The sequence below is a fragment of the Spea bombifrons genome, chromosome 6, assembly GCF_027358695.1.
Source record: "Spea bombifrons isolate aSpeBom1 chromosome 6, aSpeBom1.2.pri, whole genome shotgun sequence".
In the NCBI taxonomy this organism is placed as follows: domain Eukaryota; kingdom Metazoa; phylum Chordata; class Amphibia; order Anura; family Pelobatidae; genus Spea; species Spea bombifrons.
This window is the reverse complement of record NC_071092.1, coordinates 46,252,402-46,278,121: the sequence shown is the minus strand read 5'-3', so window position 1 is coordinate 46,278,121 and position 25,720 is coordinate 46,252,402. Positions and strand designations below refer to the sequence as shown.

Here is a 25,720-nt window from a genome sequence, read left to right as displayed (position 1 = left end):
AAATATATATATCGGTAATATCGAACAGTAAAATAGGCCTGCTTATGTATTACATATATATATTATATATATATTAAATATATCCACCATACTTGGTAATAAATTGTAAGTAAATCCTGTTTTACTTTAGGGATGTTGAGATCGATGGCATATTATGATGAGGTTAATTAGAAATCTCCCTTGTGACCGGGTCACTGAGGACTGGCAGAGAAGCAGTCACCCCCTCAACCAGCCGCCCCATTCCTATGGGTTATTTTACTTGGGGACTTATGGGGACAAAATGTGGCAAAACTAGCATGTGAACTGGGTTAATTAGAGATCTCTCTTGTGTCTGCCCCAATGAGCAGCAGCAGCAGAAGTGCTGCTGCTTCCTTGGTCCGGCCACCCTAAGCTTAGTCAACCTGGGCCAAAATACATCATTGTTTCTAACTTACAAAGGCCACCTGAACCAATCAGCTTCAATGGAAGAGATGGAGCATCTTCCCAAAAGCAGAAAAAAAAGAACGTAAAGTGGGAGAAGTACCGGCATTTTATATTTAAATATTTAGTTCTAAAACACAAAATAGCAACTTTTGTTATGTGTAATAAACCATCGACACTACTATATGGGGTCCATGTGGACATTCTGGGGTCACTAAAGCCTCTAAAGGGTTAAAATAAAAAAAGGTCCAAAAGCAGAACTAGATTAAGACTGGAATAAGACCCGAGTAGCATGTTAGGGTCCCTCAACTCAGCAGAGTTACTCATGATGAGACGCAGCCGCAACAATGTATCTCTCAACCTTCATCACCCAAAGAGTTAATAAAAAGGCCTAAAACTCAAGACTAATTAACAAGGCTGAAATGAAGAGTTTCAATAGAAATCGGTACATTTTTTGCAAATGCTCCAAACTGACAGAATCCGCGCTCACGTTCCAGGCCGCTAATATATCAGCGGGACCCGAAGGCGAGACGTTAGCTTGGAAACACCACCAAGATCTCTAAATCATTCTACGGCACGGCCCTTAGCGGTGGAGGGAGAGGCAGCGTTGTACATGGCAAACACTCAAACTTTATTTCCCAAACGACAAAGTTAAGATCGTCGATCAAATTTATAAGTGTTGAGCACACATTCGGAGAAGAATAAAATAAAACTGACTCTAAACAAATTCTGCTTGAAAAATCCAAAAAAACATGAAAAGAACAAAAAAAAACAGAGGAGATCAACGCGCTTCACGTAGTTTTGGAAAAATATATATTTCGGAAAATAAATATCTACTCCCAGGCAATGTATGGGAATTCAGAAAATTCCGCTGTGAATTTCAGGATTTTGATATATAGAATTGATTTTTAGAATTCAAACAAAATAAAAACAGAATGGAAAAAAATGGAAATGTTTCTCTACTTCTTACCCTTTAGGCTAAAGACGGGGGATTTGAAAAGTAAGTGAAAAGCTAAAGAAATAATCATTGTTATGTGATCTATAAGGGTTACAATTTCGATCATGAATTCCATACCATATGATCCTAACTAGATCTTAACCCCCCCCCCCAAAAAAAAAATGTAGAAAATGTTATAATTTAAAAGTCAGGAACAGAAAGGCTTATTTTGATTCCCTTTGACCAATATCTCTTCTCTGCGCTGAATGTGAATTTGGCAAAGTGTAGACCTGGACGGTGCTGAGAAATTTTAGATGTTTTCCTTGGTTGTTGCCAAGGATGCTCTGCCAAACAAGTGACAATTACAAAAGTTATGGACACGAAAAGTAGGGGAAAAAAATGTAAAAAGAAGAATAGAGTGAAAAATCGACCCAGTGATAGAAGCGCTAAGAGGTTTTAGTTAAAGCAGGGAATGGGGTCAGACACTAAATCACGATGACTGTTACACCACAATATTGGCTTTTAATAGTCTATGGCTGCCTGTTGTTACAAGACGCACGACTCTGCAGTAACGAAACCCATACATTACTATATGGATCTTAAATGGAGATACCGAGTTACTCGCCATACCTACCAAGTGCCCCTGATTAGGAGTGACAGCCCCTCATTGGCATCCTACACTCAAGCCAAAATGTATCTCTTGTCTAGGAGGTCAGAATGTTTGCTGGGTATGAGGGGATCGCAGGGTTCTACAGCCCTAAAAGCCCCGATAATGTGCAAAGAAACAGCTTTATAAATTAAACGGGGGAAATAAAATGCCCTGTTGGGTTGTTGGTTCTTCGTTAACTGATATAAACGTCAATATAAGAAACGACGATAAAATAAAGGGTTTGAGAGCTGAGATCATCCAGTGGAGAGCTGGTCGCCAACGTGGACCAGGTTGACTTCCCAGTGGCATTGACTATGTTGGACACATGGTTGATGTTCTTCTGCCCACTTTGTCACGTTCACCTCTTGACTTTCAGTCAAACAAAATAAATCAAGTCCTCCCCCCCCACTCTGTCATCTGTAGCTTTTGGGTTGACTCACATTCTGATTTTATGTCCATAACGTGTCGATTTTCTGGAGATGACGTGCCGTGTATCGGGCAGACATTAAAAATCTGGACAGGCTGAGCTGAACTTTCCCTGAACTTTATCTCATAACGGCGAGAACCGTTCTGTAGATTCCGGCTATAACAAGAATGTGTGCTGCGAAATACGAGACCCATTTATGGTTTCACCGTTATAATATTGCAAAAGGACAGGAAAGGGTGGAAAAAAATAAATAAATATATATATATATATATATATATATATATATATATATACTTACTCACACATCGTTACCATTTGAGAAGAGGCGCAAGTAAACTGTTTAAGATCATAAAAAAAGCCGATTTGGTTCAGAAATGGAGCCTGTTGCCTCTTTGTATCACACTTAAACACACAAACAGGAGAAAGCATCCACTAATACAAAACTAATAAACCCAGAATTCATTGATTTATTATAAATATAACATTAGGCATCAGATTTTTGCACCTAGCAGATTGTCAAAGGCCAGCACGGTGCGGGGGAATTATTTAAGGTGAACACTCTTCACTTCCTGTTGTGTTTCGACACAGCTTCCCGCTCAAGAAATGCTAATCGTGAGTCCAATTAGCTTGAAAAAAAAATGAACAAAAATACGAATGTTATTCCCGTGTCACCACTCGCTTGGGGTAAAAGATAATTAGCCTTATCATAACTAATGTGACCCAAAAAACTAAAAGAGGCACCTGTTAGAGATTCTCGCCTCATAAAAACACATATCCAGAGAGTTTGGGACAGATGGACACATCATATGTCGGATCTGTGTAATTTACACCAAACAATACGCAAAATACCCCTCGACAGCTGAGTGATAAATCTCCGAAGTGAATAACGGCTTTCACGGGCCGGGCCGGGGGGCCGCGTTACTGGCCTGTGTATGTAACACAATACATCTGGCAACACTAGGCGAATTTAAACAGATATATAGATTGCGTATGTGTCTGGCGGGGATATCTGACATGTCTGGAGAACCCCAACCCCCCTCCCCCCCACACTCTTTGCCATCCCAAATATTTATGTTTCAGTAACGATGTAGAAATACGAAGCAATGTCTTCTTTACGTTGCCTGTAGCGGGAATGACCTGACATCACCCGGGGCGGCTCGGGAAACCAGATACCCGGCTAATGGGGGATTGAGTCATATGTTAAACCACATCTGAGACGGGAACTCGCCATTCAGAAGACTAAACAAAAATAACCCGACCATGCATAAACAAACGGCTATAAGGAGACGACACATCAATAACGTATGGAAAACGATGGAAAACGATGGAAGACGACGCTCCTCTTAATTGTTTTATTATTGGCTTCATTACAGAACGGGGAGGAAAAAAGCATTGAATGTTTGTACAGAGACTCCAAATTTCAACGTGGTAACATTTTCCAGTAAAATCACAAAAAACTTCCCTTAAAATCGCCAAATTCATAGAGCGGAATTAAAAAGGGAAATTTTGTCATCAAATATTTCGGAATTGTTAAATTCTCAAAACTGCCAGTAAATTGTCCCTTTTTTCAGTCAATATTTAGCTTAAAAATTTACTCTACGGAGTCTGAGACCCGCAACAGGAAGATGAATTAACATTATCCAATCAACTTCCTGTCTTCGAGTCTCCCTCCCCGCCCTTCCTACAAAGGCAGGCTGGACCAATCAAAAACAATCAGTAACTTAACAATAGGGGAGAGATAATCCTGACGATCCCGAGAACAGTTATGACGGCTGCTCCCATTGTATATATATATTTTTTTTTGCAAGAATGTTTTCTGGCTGTCTCGAAATTGTGTTTTATACAGAAAGAAATATTTACGCAATTGTTCAGGGAAATCTTTGTTGTTCCAAGAAAAAAAAAAAATATATATATATTTTTTGGAACTACTAACATTCTTCCCAGCATAATAATCTCTGATTTTCTTCCCACATTCTTCTGAAGACATTAACGACAGATAATAAATATTTTTATTTCCAATCACCATCACGTCATCGGCTTTGTTCTCGAGAGAGGAGTCCAAACTTTCAACCCGTGATTTGGTTTCTTCACAGAAATGGAATGTTACCCAAAACTACGTTTTAAATTGAATCCATTATTCAGACTTCTGCAGGTGTCGGCCGAAGAACCTTGAATACCTGCCGGCAGACGGGTCTTCCTGGATCTCCTCGCAGGAACGTGGGTGGATCGAACCAAAGCAACTTATAGGGTTATCCTGAAGGATTCTACTCAGTGGGAACCTGATGGACCATACCATCTACGGACAAATAAGGCTCTGGATCATTTTACGGGTCTATACACTAAATAAACCCGTGATTAAAATATGTAAGAAACCCACCTTACGTGTATAAAATGTGAGCAGTCAGCTCAACTTCCCGTCCTCTGGATCTGAATTAAGTTATCTCTATCGTTAAGTTGCTGATTGCGGCTGATTGGACCGGGCAGCCTTTGTAAGGGCAGGGAAAGAAGAAGGTTCACAACGTCGCCAAAAGAAATTGATCAGATTATGCTGGGTTTGCCACATTTTGCCACAGATCCCATAAGATCAATATTTAAACTAAATATCTCCAAAACAGCTAGACGGACGGGCAAAAAACACCCCATGGTATACGTTGTTAAATTTACTAATGCCGAATTCTGCGATTGGGACATTTCCTATTTTTGCGCTGACGTGAGGGACTCGACAGAATTCCTGTGCTTGCCGGTTAATGTTTCTGAAATCTCCAATCCTTAATAATTCCCGACACGGAGCTGATATTTATGTAAAGCTCTGCTGACGAACAAACTCTGTACGCAATCCTCCATTAAGAGTGGAAACGTGCATTAACAACCCGACTCCAACCACAAGCGCATTTCGCTTTCAGCATTAAATTGCCCCTGAATTATGTATCCAGCAGTGAAAGGCAAGTGTTTTATCTCCTCATCTACTTCTCACAAGGTGTCCGGCACCCTTTCTTTCTTACTTTCCTTTTTTTTTTCCTTTGAACATTAGGCTTCCCCTCTCCATTACTCTGCGCCAACGCCGACGCATCTATTGAGCGGACCTCGGAAGACCCGTTCATCTGGAGTGGAATCGCTCAATGGAAGAAAGCCTCATTTATTGAGTTTATCGGCGTAGATACAGATTTTAGTAACTGGCCAGAAGTGCAACCGTAAGCAAAACTAGGAACGGAGATAGATTGTGCTTTTCAGAATACCACCGAAGATTGGGTTTTTTATTTTTGCAACAAAGACAAAAGCAAGGTAACCTTCTGAAACGCCAACATTCCATTTGGCGACAGTATTTCACTATCACGCAAGTCTTTCTTGGGAGTTGGATTTACAGACAGCACACAAAATACACGGTAACGCATACCCCTCTTAATATTTTAGATTCCGCATTGGGGGTGTGGCTAGGTGGGGAGGGGCGGGACCTGAGTCAGAAGTAGGCATTATCCGAGTAAGGAGCAGGCAGCAGCAGAGACCTCCGTACATTTTAAAGCTCCTTGGACAGGTCAAGGAAAAATCAGATAAGCTCCTCAACCCCTCCATGCCTGCAGAAGTGGGACAGTGCCTGAAAAACGGGACTGTCTCATGAAAGCCAGGACACATGGGAGATATGATAACGCACCGGCATCTTAGGAAACAAATCCTTGAATTGTTCAGGTCGAGGTGAAGCAAAGGACATAACATGATTGAAATAATAATTATAGGGCAGCCCTGTACAGAAATCTCCTCATATTAACTATACATTATACAGGGCTGGCTGGGTTGTCGGACCCAGGAGATGCTCGCCGAGGTCGGACGTTCATAACGCAGAGTGACGTTCAGGTGTTAAAGCTACATTTCCCCTGTGGATCCCGGGTTAGTGAATAAACCCCTTTCATCGAACAAAATCTCAGACCACTGCGGCCCAGAAGGCTTCAGGCATTTAAACCGAAGACGGCGCCAGGATCATTAAACGAGATTGAAGATGTCTCGTGTTTTTTTTTTTTTTCCTCCCCTCTCCACACATCAAAGTATTTAATAATAAACTCCGCACAGCTTCACCACTTAAACCGTTACTTAGGAAATGCATCCTCGCATTTATGGAGGTAATGCCGGCTGGAAGAAAAATGGAGCCACACTAAAGCGCGTCCATCCCGCGCCCATTCTGTGAAGCTCGCCCTCTGGCACTCAGGGGGTTAAACGCAAAAAGAATATAAAAAAAACCCCAAAAAACTGATGTCCGTGGAAGACGGGGCAAAAAAATGGAAGCGCGAAAAAATTCCACCGGCCCTTTTATTTTCAAAACAAAAAGATCCACCTGATTGGAAGATTGAGGCTACAAGATTTAATAAAAAATAATAATAAATTTGCCAGAATGAATAAAAAAAAAAGTAATTTTTAGGCCACACCAATTCTTCAAGAAATATACGTTTTCTAGAAACATAGAACCTGCCGGCAGATCGGCCCCCATCCGGCCCCCGTCTAGTCGCCCGTTTCTCCTGCTGTAAAGACTCAAACCTTAATCAGTCGTTGGTCTCGTCTTAGATTCAGGAGCCGTATGTCTATCCCATGCATGTTTAATCCCCTCACTGTATTACCCTCTACCACCTCTGCTGGGAGGCTGCCCCACTTACCTACCAACCTCTCAGTAAAGTAACATTATATTCCAGAAGATATTATATCTTTCATTTCGAGTACATTTAAGCTTGCGCTATAATGCCACTTTTTTATTTGCATGTTCTAGGCTATCGCGATTTTCTCCCCCATAAAATGACATATAAATCAAGTAAAAAAAATAAATAAATAAAAAGCAAGAATTTATCAAGCTTCTACTGAATTCTGAAACCAGCAGAGGGGCCGAATGATCCGAATAAACTCAATCGGTACTTTCTTCTTCTATCGAGACCGATGTCTAATATCTTTACCGAAAGAAAAAAAAAATGATGGCGAGCTACGCATAGAAGAGATTTCTGTGCGTGATTTACAGATATTAAAGGTTATTGCCAACCACGTTCCAATATTTTACTTCTAACAACATACTTGACCTTAATATTAACATAGCGTATAAATTCTCATAATTATATATGAGCTCCATCTCCAATATACTATCCAATTACGCCCTGAATCCATTTATAGGATGTGCTATTTCCTCTCGTGAAATTTGCAATGCATGAAGAACTGTTTTTTAATGCAACGGGCAAAAAAAAATGGTCTTAAAACCATAAAAAGCTTTTCTCCCCCCCCCCATCGGTTTCAGAGGTTTTACAGAGTTTAGACGTGAATTAAAGCGATATTAGCAACCAATAAGATTCCTCCATTTAAAGGGACAGAATATTCGCTTTAATGCATACGACAGCCGAGAGTTCTACCTATGGAGATTCCCTTTGTAGTTCTAGTTTTTGCCCCATAATTCTCGCTCTGTTATCTGACCCCCAATCTACTAAACACCCCGACTCCTTATCATACTGCCTGCGGGGAACAATAGAATGGATCAGTCTCAATCACCCAGCTGGACTCTCTGACTAACGAAAGTCTATGGAGGAACGGACTTCATTAGCATCGCCATAAAGCATCAGCTCAGTGTGGGGTTTGTGCCAAGAAAGTCACAAATAAATGGCAACCGACATTACTGTATACAGCGCTGGGGGGGGTTATATTAATGTATACAGTGCTGGGGGTTATTACTATATACAGCACTGGGGGGTTATTACTGTATACAGTGCTGGGGGATTATATTACTGTATACAGCACTGGGGGGTTATATTACTGTATACAGCGCTGGGGGGGTTATATTAATGTATACAGCGCTGGGGGTTATATTACTGTATACAGCGCTAGGGGGGGTTATATTAATGTATACAGTGCTGGGGGTAATTACTATATACAGTACTGGGGGTTATATTACTGTATACAGTGCTGGGGGTTATATTACTGTATACAGCGCTAGGGGGGGTTATATTAATGTATACAGTGCTGGGGGTTATTACTATATACAGTACTGGGGGTTATATTACTGTATACAGCGCTGGGGGTTATATTACTGTATACAGCGCTGGGGGTTATATTACTGTATACAGCGCTAGGGGGGGTTATATTAATGTATACAGTGCTGGGGGTTATATTACTGTATACAGTGCTGGGGGTTATATTACTGTATACAGCGCTGGGGGGTTATATTACTGTATACAGTGCTGGGGGTTATATTACTGTATACAGCGCTAGGGGGGGTTATATTAATGTATGCAGTGCTGGGGGTTATTACTATATACAGTGCTGGGGGTTATGCTTAAGGACGGAAATATTTTCTTTCGTCGGACCCCCCTTTAAACACTGAGGTTTTTACGTAGAAAAGCTCTGTACGAAGGTAGCGGTTATCGGAGCGAACTGCAGACCGCAAACAAATAATTGTTGAAACCATGCGAGTTCTCCCGCTCGGATATAACATTCCACGGTTTAAAGTCTTTCTCTGCTGTCGATTTGGAGGAATCCGTTCCGAAAAAGCAGCGACTCGTCCGCAGGTTATTTCTCAGCAGATCCTGACATGTATAAAAAAATGTTCTGATTTAAAGGGACAGTTTAATGTCCTCGCCAAAGAAGAATGCATATTAAAGTACTTTGTGAGTTATTTAATATGCATTATTTAGAATGTTATTTATATATATATATTATAATTATATTTATATTTTATTTTATTTATAATATATATATATATATATATTATAATTATATTTATATTATAAATACTTACTTTAAAGAGAAGCTGCAGCAGAATGCCTACGATGTCGCCCGACGGTTGACACCACTAATTGGCTGCTTGAAGCTCCTTGAGTTCTCCCCAAGCCAGACGCGGAGCTCCTTGGCAGTAAGTATTTAACGTATTAGCTAAACCAATTCTATGGACCCCCTACATTTACAATGGGGACCGCATAAAATTTAAAGGGACCCCTCAGCTATTATATGCCGGCTGGAGCGTCCCTCTAAGAGGCTCAGCTGGCTAAGCACTTATTCTTCTTTTTATTCCTCCTCGCCATGCACCTCTATGGACAAATCTCTTAAAGTTTCCCAATCTGTAAATTTTTGCTAAAAACGTATGTTTTTTTTTTTTTGTCCTAAACCAAATATCAGCGAAGCAGCGCGTTCACGGATGATGGGTCTCTACATTAAAAGTGCGCTGTCCCTGTTTAGAACGTTGTTCTTAAGAATGAGAGTTTATGGCAATCATAAAAAGCTAAAAGGAATTTCAGAGACGCATTCGCGCAAGTTCAGTCTTTTAAATGAAAAGCAGTAAAACCCGTTTAGCGAGCGGCGAGGTAATGGTAACGAGAACAAAAGAGCTTTATGTTTGGGGTGCGGAGTTCTTTAACGCGGATCTCCCACCAAACTTTCTTATCCCTGATATCAGATTAAAAATACGCTTTCAAAAATACTGCGCTGACTTCCGTATTAATATAAAGTTCTCAGCCAGCTGCATATCAGCCATTTGTATGATTCTCGCTCTGTTATCTGATCCCCGATCTACTAAACACCCCGACTCCTTATCATACTGCCTGTGGGGAACAATAGAATGGCTCAGTCTAAATCACCCAGTCGGACATCCTAACCAATGAAAGTCTATAGAGGAACGGACTTCATTAGCATCGCCATAAAGCATCAGCTCAGTGTGGTGTTTGAGCCAGGAAAGTCACCCAAAATATCACATGACTGACAGCAACGGCGGCTCCAGGTCTGCAGATAAAGGGAGTTTATTGGAGTAAAATGAGATAAAACCAGGTTTTTGTCACCGACCGACATTATTGCATACAGCGCTGGGGGTTATATTACTGTATACAGTGCTGGGGGGTTATATTACTGTATACAGCGCTGGGGGTTATTACTGTATACAGCGCTGAGGGTTATATTACTGTATACAGCGCTGGGGGTTATATTACTGTATACAGCGCTGGGGGGTTGTATTACTGTATACAGCGCTGGGGGGTTATATTACTGTATGCAGCCCTGGGGGGGGTTATTACTGTATACAGTGCTGGGGGGGTATTACTGTATACAGTGCTGGGGGGGTTATTACTGTATACAGTGAGGGTAATACAGTGAGGGATAGACATACAGCTCCTGAATCTAAGACGAGACCAACGACTGATTAAGGTTCGAGTCTTTACAGCAGGACTAGACGGGCCGAATGGGGCCGATCTGCCGGCAGATTCTATGTTTTTAAGTTAATAGCAGCGTTTTAAGCTCAGCAGACCATCTGAACAGGAAAATATAAGCTGCGTTTACCATCTGTGGCCTATAGTGGGCGCTGTGAGTCTATTTTTCCTGGGTGTGGCCTCAGTGCTGTAAATGTTTGAAACGTGCGGCGGGCGTTTCGGGGTCGGATCCCCGGCACTGCTCACCGGTAAGTTATAATACTCCGCCGGGACGATGTGCAGTGGGGGCGAGATTTCTAGCAATTACACAAACTGCAAACTATGGGTTAAAAGTAACTAATAATAAACATGAACCGCGATGTTTCATTGTATGGACGGTTGTGACCTGCGAGTTACATTGTATCACTGTCTTGCACTAGTGAAAAAGGTCTGAGGTCAGAGTCTGGCGATGATAAAAATGATAACAAAAAAACTAAAATCAAACGTCTGCGATCTCCCTGATGCCGCGCATGGGGAGGTCAGACACAGGGGCGTCCTTCAACTCTGAAACGGGCTCTTTAATACAAAGCATAGCTGCGTGGTCCCTTTTAATGTTCGTGGCATCTTCCTTGCAAATGCACGGGGCAGATTGTGCAGAATCCTCCCCGTTGCATTTACCCCTTCTTCTGCCCCCTCCCCCATTTGCCGTGTTGGCTCCAGCACCGGCTCCGCGAACTCCCAATGAGAGTGTTTTTCTGCCACTGATTGGCTGTTTCCGGCAACAGAGCAGTGGCAATAATCATTGGACCATAGTGGAGGTTGGCAACTGCAGCATCAGAGCTGCAGCTGCCAGTGACATTAAACTGTCCTATATGAGCCACATCATCAACCTAACGAAGCCCACCGCAGCAACCGGAATCCTGCCGTGCCATAAGATGCCACCTCAATAGGCGTCTCTCACTTGAGTGACCCCACAGCCGCAGAGCGGACTCCGTCCCCGGCGCTCTCTCTATCGTGGGGTAAGTCTGGTCATTCAGGGCTCCGGCCGTTAATGCCGCGCATGTTCTCTGCGACACCCGGCTCGCTATTTACTTGGAAAGCTCTCATGATATCCAAAGGCTTATGAATTCTGGACATTCCCTGCTATAAATAACCTGGTATGGAATGCGACGAAAAACCTTACAGTCTCCTCGATTAGGGAGCTCAGGGTCTGCGTTAGAAAGGGCCAGCCGGGTTCTGTGCGCCGAGCTGCGCATGTTCACAAAGAATGACACCCACAGAGCTCCCAGACCCAGCGGGAGTCGGACGTTTTGTTATTTTCCTCATAAAAAGAAACATTTGTGTTGGTTTTGGAACATGGCGGCAACCGGAACCAAGCGGCGAGTCTTCATATTGCTTGCTGGCCTTGGTGGGCGGTCCCGCTGACCTAGGTGGGCGGTCCCACACACACAGGAAATCGTTATGGTAAGAGGGGAAGTGAGCATCTCCATGGCGACCCGGAGTAGCGACACCGAACCCGGACCAAAACCCGGAGAATTCCCAAGTATGGCTCTAACACTTCATTTTTTTTGGAGGGGGTCCATGAGCCCTCAACACCCTTCACAGCATGAAAAAACATACAAATGGACCAAAAACGATTCGGACACTTTTATTGGGGTCCCTCCCTGTTTTCCGACATGTATAGAAATTATTGCCCCCACGGATAAACCTATATCGTGCAAATTTCTGCCCAAAAGCCCAAATCTTAATCCACGCGTCGAGAAATAATGACAGCAGCGCATGCGACAGGCGATAAATCACACGGCGGTTTAGGACAAATGACTTAAAAGGATTAAAATTAGTACCGACTGATAATATTTAAGATCTGCAAAAAAACCAACAACGTTTTGCAGGCAGTTCTGGGAAAATCTGATTACTTGACAGGCAAATTCGACTAACAAGAAGAGCTCACATCGAAAATTAAATCAAAGGACTTCTCCTCAGATCAGATATCTATTTATTTATTTATTTATTTTGAGCGTTACAAATTTTCTAAATTTTTATAGAATAATTTACCAAATCGGCTTGTTTGGCTCTTTGTGTAAAAAATAAATTAATAAAAAAAATATATTATATATATATAGAAATATATATATGAAAAACAAAGAGAGAAAAATGAAAGAAGAAAAATCATAAAATTTGTTTTAATCTAACTAAAGTGTTTTCTGGAATTTCTGATTTAAAGAAGAAATTCTGTTGTTTTTTTTTTTTTTTTTAATCGCTAATTTTCTTAGATTTTTGTATGAATATTTCAAACATTCCATTTACAGAAGCGTTGACTTACCGTTTGCCGGCTCGTCCTTTATATCGGCCTCACTCGGCTGACTAGGACTGTCTGACTGACTTGAATCTGAAAATATATAAAAAAAAAAAAAGTCATGTATTAAAGGACCGTCCAGTGATTGTTACGACGAATAGAGAAGGCAAGCACAAAGGGTTAAATAAAATGACCTACTAAGGTCATGCGTGTTTAAATTCCCTTACTACCACTTCTGCTGGGAGGCTGTTCCGCTTACCTACCACCTATCTCAGTAAAGCTTCCTTCCATTCCATCGAATCCTCTGACCCTCTAGTTTTTTATTCTGGTCTCTTTATTCTAACATTTTTCCTCTTTTGAAACAAACTTCCCTCCCGTACTTTGTGTTCAAGGAAAAAATAATAATAAAAAAAATAATAAATAAAAAAAAAAAAAGAGTTTTTTCGGTGTGAAATCTCCTGCTTTTCTCCCCGACAGCCTTTAAATAAATTAATGACTCCATGCGGTAAATGAAAAGGTTGCTTCGGTGACATAATGCGTTCTATACACAGAAATAAATAAATATATATATATATGGAGCGCACTTTTATTTTTGTATCCTCTGGAGGTCTATGTGTGTAAAGCAACGCAGGCGGCCAATCACACGGGGTAATCAGGCGAATAAATTAATATCCGCCCATACATAATTAATGTAAACAGCGTACCGATATTGGAAGCATTTCCATAAAATCAATATAATCACTTAGCACGGAATACTTTGTGTTTCATCCAAACCATTAAATTCTGCTAAACCACCAGTATGCGCGTAAGGATCCCCGAAAGCTCCTTTATCGCCTTAATCTTCACAGTTATTCCAACATTTTAATATAAAAGAATTATCTCGCTCTGTTATCTGAGCCCCGATCTACTAGACAACACCCCCCGACTCCCTATCATACTGCCTGTGGGAAACAATAGAATGCCTCAGTCTTAATCACCACCAGGACTCTCTGCCCAATGAAAGTCTATGGTGGAACGGACTTCATTAGAATTTTTACTTAATATTAATTTCCCTGTTCTAAAAAATCTTTTCTACAAATAGCAGCGCCCGTATATTTAGAAAATCATCTTGGTATCATGATGACACCTATAGCACACATGCCGCCTATCCCGAGTTTACGCGGGTAGCCCCTGATTTTGTCTCCCTGTCCCAGCACAGTTTTAACGCATAAAAGTTGATGAAGACGAAATGATCTTCAGTTACCAATTATAAAAATGTCAATAACTTGTTATTGTTATTATTATTGTTATTAACTGGTGCAATAAATATTATATAAACACCCCAGCAGGAAGATTTGAGTTTTATATTAAAAATTCAATATTAAAATTTAAACAGCCTTCAGCAATCCGGCTAAATTTAAAATTGGACCATATACATGTTTTTTTTCTTTTAAAATACAGAATTTTCTATTTTTTTTCCTTTTCTTTCTTTCCAACAAGAGAAAAAAAATCCCCCTCAAAAAAGAGCGAAATCTAATTTGTTCCGATGCTTTTTCCAGACTAAATAAACACGGTTTTCTCTTGTTTGTATGCCACTCAGTAGAACGCCATGCATCAGTGACCTAAAAAAAAGAAACTTTTAGATTCTCAGACAAAATGCAGAATCTCCCCAAACAACGAGCCGGGGGGGGGGCAGAAGGGGGGGGTGGCGGCCGGGTTGGCAGAATCCGCCAGTACATTCAATATGGGACTGAATGCAGCAATAATGTATCCACGGCCCCTTTGCTAATTAAATATGCATTGGCAAGGGTTTTGATCAATGGAGGCCACGGATCGGGTGACACACCTGCAAAATCCGGAGTCCTGAGCTCACGGCAAAGGAAAAATACAAGCCGTCTTCTTATCTTTAGTCGAAGGGCTCATGATTTCTTTTGCTTAGGTATCTAATTTAATTCTCTCGCCCCTCCGCAAACTGGATTAAGAAAGTCAATACTGCCTTTTGTGCATCGCGCAGGAACACACTGCATTCCTTTTATTCAATTTGGGCATGACCTTTCCGACCAAGATAACGACGACTGTCTGAGACCGGGGTAAAGCCGGAAAGGGAAGGAAGCTAGAAGAGCCCCCGCTGGATTCTTCGGCACAGGTGGGTCAAGCCGGGGCGCTCGGAAAAAAAAAATCTGGAATTCTGTGCTTTAGATAGAACGTGACATTCTAGAATGTTACAATGTTTCTCATCTTATGTTTATAAACATAATAAAATGTTTCTATTCTGAATGTAATAACCAAACGGTACCGTCGCCTGCGCCGCCGAACACATGGAAGCCGTAAGAAAAGAATAAAATTGTCAAAAAAAAAAATTGGAAATCTTGAAAGTCCATCAAGGAGAAGAAAGAAAGAAAAAAAAAAGGAGTTCAAAAGTGCATGGTGGCTGCGAATGCCTGTCTCCTCGGAACACCTGAGATCCGGCTGATATATCAATTACTTTTAGAATGTTTAAGCCTCTTGAAGATTTAGTGATTCAACCAAGCAAAAAAAAAAAGATAGACTTCCTTGTTTTACGGCGGTTTAACCCTTTAAAGGGACAGACAGGGGTTAAATAGTTCCCCGGTCTCCAAAAAAAAAAAATAATTCTGTTAATTCTCCTGGAAATTCCCCAAACTTCTGTAAATTGGTATTCATTACAAATGTATTTATTCATTTATTTTATCACAAAAATAAAAACGCCAAGGGAGCGAGCAGGCATTGTTTTTGTGTGCCCTACGCTATAACGTCCGTTTATTCTGGCACTGAAAGGGTTACGGCACGTCGGAGGCCGCGCAGGTTATACCATCGAATAAAAAGACTGTTTAATGAAATGAGAAGCAACTCGTTTCACTCCGTGTTCCTCGGCCGCTCAGAAGCTTTTGGTTTCAATCTTCTAGATTCTTAAAAATTAAAGGTGAAGTGCCATTCACTTAAATCGCGTAAAATAATAAATCTCCGGGAAGATTGATGCGCCGTTTAGCTGCTTCGGGCCAAGAAAAGACCAAACGTCACATCGCTGTTTATAAAATACTCAACACAATGTCAGGCGTCTAGAACTGGAAATTCTATACATTTTGGGGCAGAATAAAGCATTTTATCCACGGAATTTCATTTCTTGGGGGCTTTTAGGGCTGTAGAACCCTGTAATATCCTCCTGCCCTGCAAACATTCTGACCTCCTAGAAAAAGATGGGCATCAGGGGAGGAAGGAGGAACTTAGAGGGACTGGCCAGGCTAAACAGGGACACTTGGGAGGTATGCAGTCTCATGTGACACGGGGTAACAGAATCGAGGAAGAATGGATACAGTTGCTAGGAACTTAAAAATATTAAAGATTGGATTCTGGACATTTCAACTCTTCCTTCGACATAGAAAGGGATCTGGGTCCCAAAGAGGGACTTGTCCTTGGTAAATCGGGGCACCTGGCAGCTATGAGTTACGCACGTTCTAAAGAGGTGAATTAAAACCTCCGCTGCCGGGAGTATTACTGAAATTACAAATCATAAGCTGAACGTTATTACTATAACTCGATATCCTCTTACAGGAAAAAACATCACAATGGTGATTTATGCAAAGATATTCGGCGCGTTAAACCGCCATTTAAATTCATCGGACAATTTCCAGAGACGAGCGTTTGGGTCTGCGGACATGCGCGGAGTGCCGTTATTTCACATTAATTGAAAGAAAGTGTGATAGCCGTGAACCGCTTCCCACTTAAAGACGCTCTCGAATGTTTAAAACGGGTAATTCAGAGCAAACGTTCCAGTATTTGTATCATTTCCGGGGCCCGCTAAGCGCACGTTAACACTTTCACGATCTATGTATAGAGAGAGATATATTGTGACCCGGCCGGGGAATATTTCGATGACCAAATCAATTTACTTTGCTAAGAAAATTTAGCAATTAAAAAAAAAAAAACAATTATCTCAAGTTCAGCTTCATTTTACAAAATCAATTAAAAAAATGCCTTTCATTAAAAAATGAGATAAAGAGGCAGGAGCCATATGCTGATATTAACTCTTTAATGGTAGCCAGGAATTGATATTGGAGTTTAGTAAAGTTTGTGATATTTAGTGGGCAGATATTCACAAAGACGTAAAAATCCTGGAAGCTTTTAAGACCTCAGAGGTCTCTTCTTCAGATGCAATCTTAACTGTACACACAGCTGGTTCTATGAGCAAGCCCGGACCCCTTTTACCGGTGCGGCTCAGCTGGTCGGAAGCTGGATCATTTGATCGGCCTCTTAGTGATGTTCATATATAGCTGCCAACTATCTAGACCCAGTAGGGACAGTCTTGATAGCAGGACCAGCTGTCCACCGACCAAAGGCTAGAGCTGTCCAGCCAACGCTCAAACTCAATTCTGCTATAAAAAGGGCTTTGCGCATGCGTGATGTGAGCAGGACTGAATGTTGGCACTGGATCATTTCTCCCAACTGTCTCGATTTTGGTGGGACAGTCCTGGTCTCAAGTGACCGATCGGTCAAGAAGAAGCCGTATTACAGAGAACGGGAGAATATTTCTGCGCATGTTGCAGGAGAAGACGTGAGCGAGGGAGCCCGGCGGGAGACGTGACCCCTCGGAGAAGGACGTGTTCCGAGACGAGGAGTGGAATAATTCGGCTGCCGTGCCGAGTGTCGGCCCTCGTTCTGCAGAGTCATCGGTTCACAGAAATCGCCCCCATCTTTTTTCTCTTCAGCGCTTCCGGAGGATTTATGGGAATATGAAGCATTTTACCGGCAATAATAATCACCACAAAAGAACTAAAGGCCGGGATTTCGCGGCGCTGAGACTTTTCAGACAGTATCGTTATGGTTACGGGGTGATTTACCGCGGCGGGGCGCGCAGAGACGCGGCCCGTAAACCATCGCTCATCATTACGCCGGAGCTCGGACTTTTGGAAAGCTGGGGTTCGGGCTCCGCAGACCGATAAATAAAAAATATAAACCGGGAAACCATAGATTCGGTAAATTTATGACCAGCTGCCCCGGGACGTAAACTCCCATCATGCTCAGCCAGCTCCTGAAACGACTCCAGTATCCGCCGGGTCCTGACCGGACATGCATGATTCCGGTTTATATGAAGAGAACTTCACATTCCGAATACAATTAGATCCACCAATAAATTATGCATAATCCCAAAAATGGGAAAAAAAACCTTTTTTTGCAGGTTTATCCTTTTGGACCATAATCCTCGGCTCCCAATGTTTGGCTCCGTATGTAAAGTACTGAGCGAGTGGCAGATAAGCGGAACAGCCTCCCAGCAGAAGTGGTAGAGGGTAATACAGTGAGGGTATTAAACATGCATGGGATAGACATACGGCTCCTGAATCTAAGACGAGACCAACGGCTGATTAAGGTTCGAGTCTTTACAGCAGGAGAAACGGGCGACTAGACGGGGGCCGAATGGGGGCCGATCTGCCGGCAGGTTCTATGTTTCTATTAAGATGAATCAAGACTAATGAGACGTTTCGTTATTAACTGAATTAAACTATATACCCAGAGTAAAAACACTAATTATAACCGACGTTTTGGCCGTGACTTTAATGAAAACTGTCAAGAATTTCTGCCTTTTCTTTTCCATTAATTAAAGGTCTCGGAGATGAACGGCCGCGCGGCGTGAAGCAATAACAAGGAGCGTTACAGACATCGATCGATTGGAGGCACCTCGATAAACGCTCAGATCCTGAGATATATCAAAACCAGCGTCACGAATAGTTTTACGTTCAAGCTTTATATATATATATCCGTTCAGAGACATCCCACCTGTGCAAAAGGAGCGTTACGGATAGGGTTGCCGGTGCTGGCATAAGTTTTGCGTCGGGGTGAGTAAGGAGCAGGCATGTGTGCCGGTGTCTCGCGCGACGCCAACGTCCAAAGAGGGAAGTGCGGGCTTCCTGGAGTGACTCCGCCCCCTTTTGAAGTACCGCCCCCTTTGTAGCCCAGCCCCAGCCAACCCACAACTATGACCGACCATTTTTTTTTTGGAAAAGGTAATGACGGAACATAATCCAACACTTTAAGACATAAGTATCAAATAAACCATAACCGCCGGAGGAAGTAACGTCCCCCAACATTCTAAACTTCCTGTCTCTGCTACCGAACCAGGAAGTCCTCAATATAGAAGCATCTGTAATATGGATTTATTGTTGCTGAGTCCTGGAGTGTCCCTTAAAATAGTTCTTTTTATGCCAAAGCTCATAAACGAAAATCACTTAATAAATAATGAAAAAATAACACCTAAATTTAAAAAATGAATAAAAATCATTGGTAATTAACGAACCCCACTTAAAGGGCAACCTTACGCCCTAGTTTTATACGTTATTATGAACGGCTCCGTGGTGAAGCATTGAGTGCGCACGTTAACAAAGCATTCATCATTTTCAAGGTCCGGATCCCTTGTGTCATCGTCCATCTTTCCATCCGCCGTCCTAAGAACGCAATTCCCCTCCGAGCCAAGTTCATCTCATGGGAGCGACCGCGTAATAAAGAAAGTCTGCCGACTCAATCAGAAACACATGGCGGTTTGGAAATAATAATATAAAGTGTCACGAGACTTCACAAGTCATCGTCGGGGCGGCGGAACAGCGACGGTCCGGGGGCCTTAAAGAAAAATGCCATTTATTTGGCTACTATCTTGTTTCCGGACGCAACGATACACCGTTACGTTGGGACCCGTAGACATGTTTAGGCGGTTGGACTCGATAACACGTATGAGGATATAACACGCAAGATAATAACAATTGAAACATAGTTACAGCGGGGGCGACTTATAAAGGAACCGCACGATAGGAAGAACGCATGGGATAGACATACGGCTCCTGAATCTAAGACGAGACCAACGGCTGATTAAGGTTTGAGTCTTTACAGCAGGAGAAACGGGCAGACTAGACGAGGGCCGAATGGGGCCGGCACATTCTGCGTCGTTTCTGCCACTTTTTGGTATTTTTATTACGGTTAAAACTTGTTGACGGCCGGTTCATTTTCCTCTTGTTAAATAATTGAATGGTTCCCGGTGACGCTCTATTGGGATCCCGGCTGTGGGAATCCTCTTTGAAAGAAGAAAACAAAAAAAAAAAAAAAAAAAGGAGGCCGCGCTTTCTGCTCGCTGTGAATTGTAATTAACACAGAAGGATTCATCGACTGGCGTGAGAAACCGGAGCAGCAGGTGACCTCAAACAAATGATATTTGTGACAACATGCTGTCTCCTTTCACTCGTTTGAAGTACCGAGAGAGAGACCCGGAGGCTGTTTACTGGAGTGGATCCCAAGGGATAGACGGGACACCGATTCCTTCTGCTTTGTTGGGATCTGGCTAACACCTATCCCCAAAAGTCTCCGCCGTCCCCGACAGAGGACTGCGAAAGAAGAGAAAAATATGAAAAGCTTCCACCAGCCACCCATACGGCCGTAAATCTGGCATTTCCCACAGTTTCTTTGAGAGTCAGATGTTGTGGGGTCAGCTCTATGCCCCAAACCATGTGTGAGGACTCTTTAAAAGGGAGCAGTCACATTTTTTTTGAGGGTTTGTCTCTTTTTGATGAGCAGCTTTTAAGACACAAAAAAGGATTTGGAGATTGTTCCGACTCCAGGGTTTTACCGCACTCCCAATTACCGACGCCGAATAAATCCCCCCCCAAAACAAACACGACGGCTGTTTGGAAACAAATAAGGAACCGCGAACCCCCTTTTTAGTTCCGCTGGGATGGACCGTGGATTCCAGAGCTCCGTAGCATTTAAATCATTAGATTATAGCGGTTTGGGCTATGACAACCTCGTAAAAAAAAGGAATATAACAGAGAGCTCAAAAGGCACCGCTAGCGAAACGGGGAGCTTTTATTTGGCCGGGTTTCCAGAAAATGTTAATTAAAAATAGAACCTTCATAATCTTGAGAAACCTTAATGCTTGTCTTTTATACATCAAACCTCCGTGATTTAAGGGAACAGAATGGTGTAATTATTCTGTTTATTAAATCCATACTCCAGTCCATAAAAATTTCTTTAGCCGAGTATCGTATTAATTACAAACGCTAAGCTTTGTGCGCCAACTGGTTGCCGGCCGGTTGCCGGGGTCTGTAGAGAGGCAGCGAAGGTACCAAGGACTAAAAGTATCTTATACGTCAGAGTAGTGGCCGCCAGCCGCTCCAGATTATGTCATATCCCGACGTTGAGTGAGTTTATGGGCCGGTAATCAGGGGGGGGCAATCTCTACTCTCCCTAACTGGCCCGTGGAGCGTCAGGGAGCCCGGTTGCCCTAGGCCAGAATACGTCACTGGGTCAGAGACATTTACGATTTGGGGGGCAGTGGTGTATTTAGATTGGGTGTTGCATCACGATTGCCCTGGCTGGCCCCACGGCCATCCTCCACTGCCACCAACTGGGATATGACATCATAGTCTAACTAAGAAGAAGACGCGGCACGGTGTACGACATACCACGTGGGCTGCACTGGCTTGGCTTTAAGCCCGATGGTTAAGGGTAGATTTGGATGAACCACTGATGGCTCAACCACAATGCCTGACTTGATCGGACTTAAAGGTATGGGAGCTGTAACCCACCCCCCCCAAAAAAACAGCCAAGTTGGTTAAAAACCAGTCCTCCCATTACAGCTTTGGGTCCACGCAGGTCCATTTTGGAATGAGTCCCTCCAGCTATCTCAATGAACGTTGGACCAGGGCACACTTAAAAAATAAAAAAGAGAAAACAAAAATCAAAGTACATGATGTCACTTCCTTTCCCGCAGATACCCCAATTCTGTTGATATTTATCCAAACATCAAAAGAGAGATTGTGCCGACGATGACAACAGCTGAGCCTTCGGACAGGATACAGATGGACAGGAATACAGCAGAAGAACAAAGAAGCAGAGTCGGCGCAGGAAACAGACGATACGGAGGAGACCGCTCTTTAAGTAGCATTTCTTAAAATTAACCAGTTAGTGGTAGAGAGAAAAAAAACTAATTTATTGACTAGAACCATTTATATTCACTAAATAAACCTATCCTTATGTAAAAATGTTATTTACTTACCAAAGAAATAAACAAAAATCCGAAACTAGATGTTTACACCAAATTGTAGGGCATATGTGTGTACTCCCCAAACTTTCAAACGACCAAAGAAGGACATTTTTGTTTTAGGGGTGTGGTTAGAGGCGGGGCTGACAGCGGGACTTTATCAAGACTTTTTTGTGACTTTGTGACCTATTCATAGCAGAGTAAGGAACTTAGAAGAAGAAGAATGGGGGGTTATTTACATTATTTAATTTATAAAGCCATTCCTGCGGCTTCTATACTCATTATCGGGGGGCTTTTAGGGCTGTAGAACCCCTCATACCCAGAAAAGAGCGTTCAGCATTTTTGGAATCAGCAAGTTTCATATAGAATCAAATAAAAATAAAAATCATTTCAATAGAGTTGCTTTTTTTATTTTAATTTCCTTTTCTTACTTCTTGGAGAACATAACTAAAAAAAATCTGGCTTCTACTCCGAGTTATCCGGTAATAAAGTTTTTTTTATTTTTTTTTTGTGCGGTCATCAAAAAGAAAATGTTACTTTGTGTTCGTTTGACTTGTCTTGAATTTCCTGTTGACACGTTGGCTCTTTATGTTGTTTTTTTTTATTATTACTATTATTATTTCGGGTCACTTTTGTCCAGTAAAAGTGAAAAATAGCCCCGTACGCGTCGTCCAGGTCTGAGCTCAGATGTTCATTAACGGAAACAGCTTGCGGAGGAACGGCTAACCCCGAGTCTTGGCTCCGCTTTAGCCGTTTGACTTAAAGCCGCACTCTCTCACCTACCCTGGCAAAAGAACGGGCCTGGCCGCGAAAGAAAAACCACAATGTGGGAAGGGAAGTCTCCATAAGAATGAAAATAGAAAGTGTCTTAGGCTTTGGCAGAGGGACACTAAATACAAGAAAAAAAAGAAGTGGTGACTCATTTTGGCAGAGAATCCACCTCAACCCCTTCAAAGGCTTTGGCAAGCGGCCTCGGAGGAGACCCCGCACTTTTGCCAAGCCACGGAACGCCACGATTATCCGAGCAGTCAGCAACAAAACAGATATATTAAACGAACTTTTTTTTTCTTGTTAAATAACCTATTATTTAAAGGGGAAAAAAAATGTCACGGCTGTTAAGGGCGTCTGATTTAAAACCAAAAAGAATGGTAAAGATACTAAGGGGGTCGCATAAAGTATCGCTTAATATCTAATTTCATGCATGTAAAATATCTAGAACTTTCTGTTCTTCTATTGATGTATCTGGTTTCTGGGTATTGTGTTTAAATGTTAATTGAAACTTAAATTTAAATTAAAAAGGGGCCACTTTAATCCTTAAAATCTACAATAATAAACATTATATATATATATATTAAATATACATATTCCTCAACATTGTAAATATCCAAAAAAGAGTTATTACTTTTTTTTATCTTGCCCCTATTTTAGATGAATAATGTGTTTTATTTTATTTATAAAGCCGTTCCCTGCTGTTTCTATACACATTATCGGGGGCTTTTAGGGCCGTAGAACCCTGCGATCCCCTCATACCCAGCAAACATTCTGACCTCCTAGAAAAGAGGGGCATCAGGGGAGAGAGGAGGGTGCAGGGGTTTGGGGACTGATCAGAATAAATAGGGACACTTGAGACCTATAACATATTATATCCACAGCGATTCCATAACTGTTGGAGGGTTACAGAGCGATCAGCGTTATTTTCACATGAAGTGGGATATTGGTTATTTAAGTTATGGGAGGCCCATCTGTTGGAATGACCTCTAAATGCCCCGGCTGTTATCTTTTTTTTTTTTTTTTTTTGCACAGGATTTTCAGAAGCAAATTGTCTTCATCAGCATTATTTCCTGACATCGAAAGGTTAACCTAATAACTGCCAGAAAGTAGCAACACATATGAGGCTCGCCGGTGCTGGCAGAACAGAGAATTAGTGTATGAAGAGCCATCGGTATTTCTTTTTTTGGTTTTATTATTTTACCCAATATTTTTAGAAGAACTAAAATCCCTCACCAAGCCTCCCAGTAGCTTTAAGAGACATCATTTGTATGTACGATAAGCACCTCCCCTTTAGTTTTATAGGCAGCCAATAGAAAGACTGGGAGGTGCTCAGCTCACTACTCTACCTCTCCTCTAGGGGGCAGCATTGTGAGTGCACGTAATTCGCACACATGGCTGTATTATCCTTTTATTCAATATGAGAATAATCGGCCAAAATGCGTAATCAGACTATTCTGATCATGATCATCAATCTATATTTTAAGTGGTTTTTTTTAGAAATAGAAAAAAAAATATATGTACTAAATTCCATAAAAAATGATGAACTACAGCGTATCATCGTATAACCACAACAATATATTTTCCGATTACAAATAGTATAAAATATAAAAATAAAAACCTTCAAGACTAAATATACATAATTTCCATTCTCCCCGATCACAATTCCCCGGTATGTTTATACTTGGGTGGGAATTTCTTACCTAAAGGTTCCAAACACATTCAACAACAGAATCTTATCATCTCTTTTGTTTATTATTATTATTAGTATCAGATTACAAATAGTTAGGTTTTTTTTCATAATATAATGTTTTCAGCCATTTGTATGATTCTCGCGCCGTTTTCTGAGCCCCGATTTACTATACACCCCGACTACTTATCACACTGCCTGTGGTGAGCAATAGAATGGCTCAGTCTTACCACCCAGCCAGACTCTCTGACTAATGAAAGTATAATATCGCATTAACATAAAATCAGTGCCGCGGCTTAATTTGCTTTTACATTTTTGGTTTAATTCTTCACTAAACAGATCCGGAAAAACCAGTGGACCGGCGAACGCTCTTCTTCAGAACTATATATATATATTTTGTTTCAATGCTCCGGAACCGGGAGAACCGGTTTACACTTTACGCGCCGTTCACCGGTTGGAGCAGGCGGCAGACGACATGTTCTGAGACGCTGACTATTTTCGCCTCTCGCTCCGTATTTCCCCAAACGTTCCTTTGCCAAGTACTTTGAAGCAAATCGAACTCACTAACTGCCTCAGTCTCTGGATGACACCGCGAGTCTTCGTGCCAACTCGCCGATGCCAAGTCCTGCACCTTCCTCGTTTGGAATAATTGACAGACAAACGAAGAGAAGTTGGTCATCGCTCTGGCCGCGCTCGCCGTGTACGGACCTTGGCAGCCATCTTATAGCTTGGCAACCATTTTGGGAATTCATCTGGCAGCCTCACGGAAGCGTCTGACTCCGTTCAAGCGAGATGCCGGTTAAATATAGGGCAAATTCAAAAATAAACCCAGCCTTTGGGCAAATTTAAGGATAAGCCTTCCACATCTATGTTCTAAAGGGTATTTTATATTATTTAATAGGCATCCATAACATGCAGATTTAAAGCCAGATCACCACAGGTTAATTAACCCTTTAATGATATCATATATAAGGTTATAAAACGTAAAACACTTTTTTTACCAAAAACCCCATATTTTTGATTCTGTTACATGCTTTGAATGAGGAATTTTCGTATGAAATCTCCGCCTGTTTAAAGATCTACGACGTTTTATTGAATTTGTGGCTTTCTTTATTTATATCTAAAATATTTTTATAACTTTTCCATTTAAAAACACCCAACGGCCAGTACACGGGATTTGCGGGAAGGTAAAAAAAAACAAAAAAAAAAAACGCATCGTTAGCAGCGGTCGCTGCTCCAAAGTAAATGAACTGGTTAAATCCATCACACGATGAAAAAAAAAAATCTGATGAAACAAAACTGGCAGAAGATTCCGTTCTGTAAACAAAAAATTTAGATAAATAAAAAAATCTTTGGTTTACTTTTCGCAACCGGGATCTGTACAGCGC

General features: G+C 41.7%; 1 protein-coding gene across 5 annotated transcripts in view; it reads right to left on the bottom strand.

The window, feature by feature from the left end:
* Positions 1-25,720, bottom strand: part of NFIA (nuclear factor I A) — a 225,209-nt gene that overhangs the window by 65,876 nt on the left and 133,613 nt on the right. For all 5 annotated transcript variants that reach the window (XM_053469542.1, XM_053469544.1, XM_053469545.1 and 2 more), the window contains exon 3: positions 12,886-12,951. In XM_053469542.1, the coding sequence (XP_053325517.1) occupies positions 12,886-12,951 (66 nt within the window). The remainder of the gene's footprint in view (positions 1-12,885; positions 12,952-25,720) is intronic.